The sequence below is a fragment of the Mesitornis unicolor genome, unplaced genomic scaffold (genome assembly GCF_000695765.1).
Source record: "Mesitornis unicolor isolate BGI_N332 unplaced genomic scaffold, ASM69576v1 scaffold37936, whole genome shotgun sequence".
NCBI lineage: Eukaryota > Metazoa > Chordata > Aves > Mesitornithiformes > Mesitornithidae > Mesitornis > Mesitornis unicolor.
In genome coordinates this window covers 24,299-26,917 of record NW_010192366.1, presented here as the reverse complement: position 1 = coordinate 26,917, position 2,619 = coordinate 24,299, and the positions used below count along the sequence as shown (strand labels likewise).

General features: G+C 49.3%; 1 protein-coding gene across 1 annotated transcript in view; it reads left to right on the top strand.

Moving 5' to 3' along the window:
* The first annotated feature begins 2,114 nt into the window (after nt 1-2,114).
* TMEM180 (transmembrane protein 180) overlaps nt 2,115-2,619 on the top strand; it is a 6,122-nt gene continuing 5,617 nt past the window's right edge. The window contains 1 exon segment of the mRNA XM_010187064.1: nt 2,115-2,279. Coding sequence (XP_010185366.1) covers nt 2,115-2,279 — 165 coding nt within the window.

The following is a 2,619-nucleotide window of genomic DNA, read 5'->3' as shown; positions in this document are numbered from 1 at the left end:
TGGCCGGCCCAGCCCTAAACCACGACAAGAGTTCCAGCTGTTCAGTCTTTCCCCAGCAGCCTCAGTCCTTTCGTTGCTCTGGGTGCCCTTCTTTCATCTCCCTCGTCTCTGTGTCTCAGGAGTTTTGTAGTGAGTTTAGATGTGCAGGCAGTGGTCAAGTCTGGGTGCACTGAGGTTTCATATGGTGCAAAATGATGCTGTCTGCCTGTTCTCCATCCTGTTTGTGAGGGTGCCCAGCACTCTGATGGCTTCATCTGCCCCTGAACCAGGCCTCTACAGAAGGCTTTTGGGGAGAGACAGAGGACTCATCAGTGTTGGCTTAGCTCTCCTCTCTTCTTAACCTTTGACTTTATCGTCACAAATTCTTGATTCCTGTTCAATTCATGACCTTACAAAATGCATTTTTCCCCTTGAGGCTTGTCTGTCTTTAATTACACCTATAAAAGTTCATTGTCTTGCTGAATTCCCCTCCGTGCAGTGTCTTCCTTTTATCTGGCCACGGGTTTTGGCGTGGTGGGGATGGTGGCTCAGCTCCACGAGGGCTCTGCAGTTGGATCCATTTGAGGTCTTGTGCTTTGGCTGGGAGTGCAGCCGCTGTGCAGTTTCAGTCTGGTGATGTAATTGATTGGAACAAACGCTGTTCGTGAGCGAGTTACGAGGAATCCCTTGGGCTAGGCAGAGCGGGCGCCTATCTTTGTGTTTCTGATCCTGCCTAGAAGTGGTCAGACTCACGGCTGCTGGGAAATGCTGAATGAGACCATACCCAGCTGTTTATTTTTCTTGATCTTCTGCTTGGACTGGCTGCAGCTGATGTTGCAAGCCTGTTGCTGGCTCGGTGCATAGGTTCCTGTTTCTGATGCGCTAATTCTTATCCCATGAAGTTCTTCATGACACATCTGAGTTTGGTGAGTGTGGACCCTGGAGGGCTGAAACGGGAGTGACTTTCAGCCCTTTATCTCGCTCATGACAGTGTTAAGGTAGTGACCCTGTAGTCACCCATCACGTGTATGCTGTGAACAGAGCTTTTTAGGATGGCACATGCTGATTTAAGAACCCTTAACATCTCCCCAGATACATGAGTGCCTCCAGAGAGGTGCCTCGTGTTTTGCCTTTGGTCTGTAGCAACTTCAGTGTGAGAGCGGGCTCGGTTTGAAAAGCATGGGAGCGCATTGTGAGAGGACTATGGTCCCATCTCCTCTCCATGCCCATGTGAGGAGTCCTCCCCTCACACCTCAGTCCCCTGTGAACAAACAGGCAGTGGCTTGTTCTGGTGTAAGGCTGCTGTTTCCACTTGCTTTATTTCCATGTATATTGCTGTCCAGCCAAAGCATCTTTATTTCAGACACCGATTCTAAAAATTGAGGCCACCCCAAGACAAGCCGGACAGCTGCCAAGCGGCTTTAGGTTGCCTTTACTGCACGGCAGCGGCATGTCTGCTGCATGCCATCATCTCTGGTCGTGTCTTGTCATGCCACAAAGCAGCCACTGCTGTCTGAGCCAGCCCAGGTGCTGTCAGCGGTGACTGCTGGGGGAAGCAGCGTGCACGTGTGAGATTGCCACAGCCCTCGTCACTTCTGTTTGGCTAAAACTTTACACTGGTACCTAAAAACGTCAGTGAGTAGGTGTGTTTGCTGAAGGCTGCTTTGTTGTTCACAGCTACCTAGCTTGATTCCTCCTGTGACCTTTAAAGAGCTGGGAAGAGCTAATCGGTGGCTTGCAGGGTAACAAAGGACATTACAGGGTAAAGGACGGGGCAGGCTGCTCACGAGGAGATGGTTGTACCCTGGGGATCCCACAGCCTGGCCTCAGCTTAGTGAAACAGCTTTAGTGCAGCAGACAGCTTTTAGTCTCTCAAATCCCCTCCAATCCACTTTTGAACAGCTCCTCAGAGCAACATGAATTCTGATCTCTGCTGGCAAAGACTTGCCAATTAATTTGATTCAACTTTTAGTTCATTTAAGAAATTGACTCTGGTTTTATTTTGTTTTGTTATTTTTTTCTCTCCTGCAGGAGCAACAATGGATTGGACCCAACAAAGGTGTAGCAGGTGTTGGGAGAAGACGTCCCATCTGAAATGGAGGTGATCGAAGGAGCCAAACGCTGACTGCACCAACATGGGGTTGCGGCTGTTAGCTTGCCTGTTTCATTTGCCCACTGCAGTGATCTACGGGTCCCTGTCGCTGTTTGTTTCCATTTTGCACAACGTGTTCCTCCTGTACTACGTGGACACCTTTGTCTCTGTTTACAAGATTGATAAGCTGTCCTTTTGGATAGGAGAGGTTAGTCTTTTCTGTGGGCTTCTGCCCTCTTAAGTAAGATTTCTGAAAACAAAATCACTTCTTGCTCTAAGTGTGAAGAGTGCTAAGTTGTAAGAGCAGCATTCCCCTTTGGAGAGGGAGCAAGGGAGCCTCTGAGTGCTGACCTGGGCTTTCCAGTTTTCCCCACTACTTGAACAGAGAACAAGCTGGGATAAAAACCCCAGAGACTTTGTTTTAAAGACTGCCTTTCCTCTCGGGATGTTGGGTTGTTTCACAAGCCAGGAAAACTACTGTCCTCGCTGTGTTAATCTGTATGTTACCCCAGACAGGGGAGTCGTACAGCGGTGGTGGGGCAGGGAAG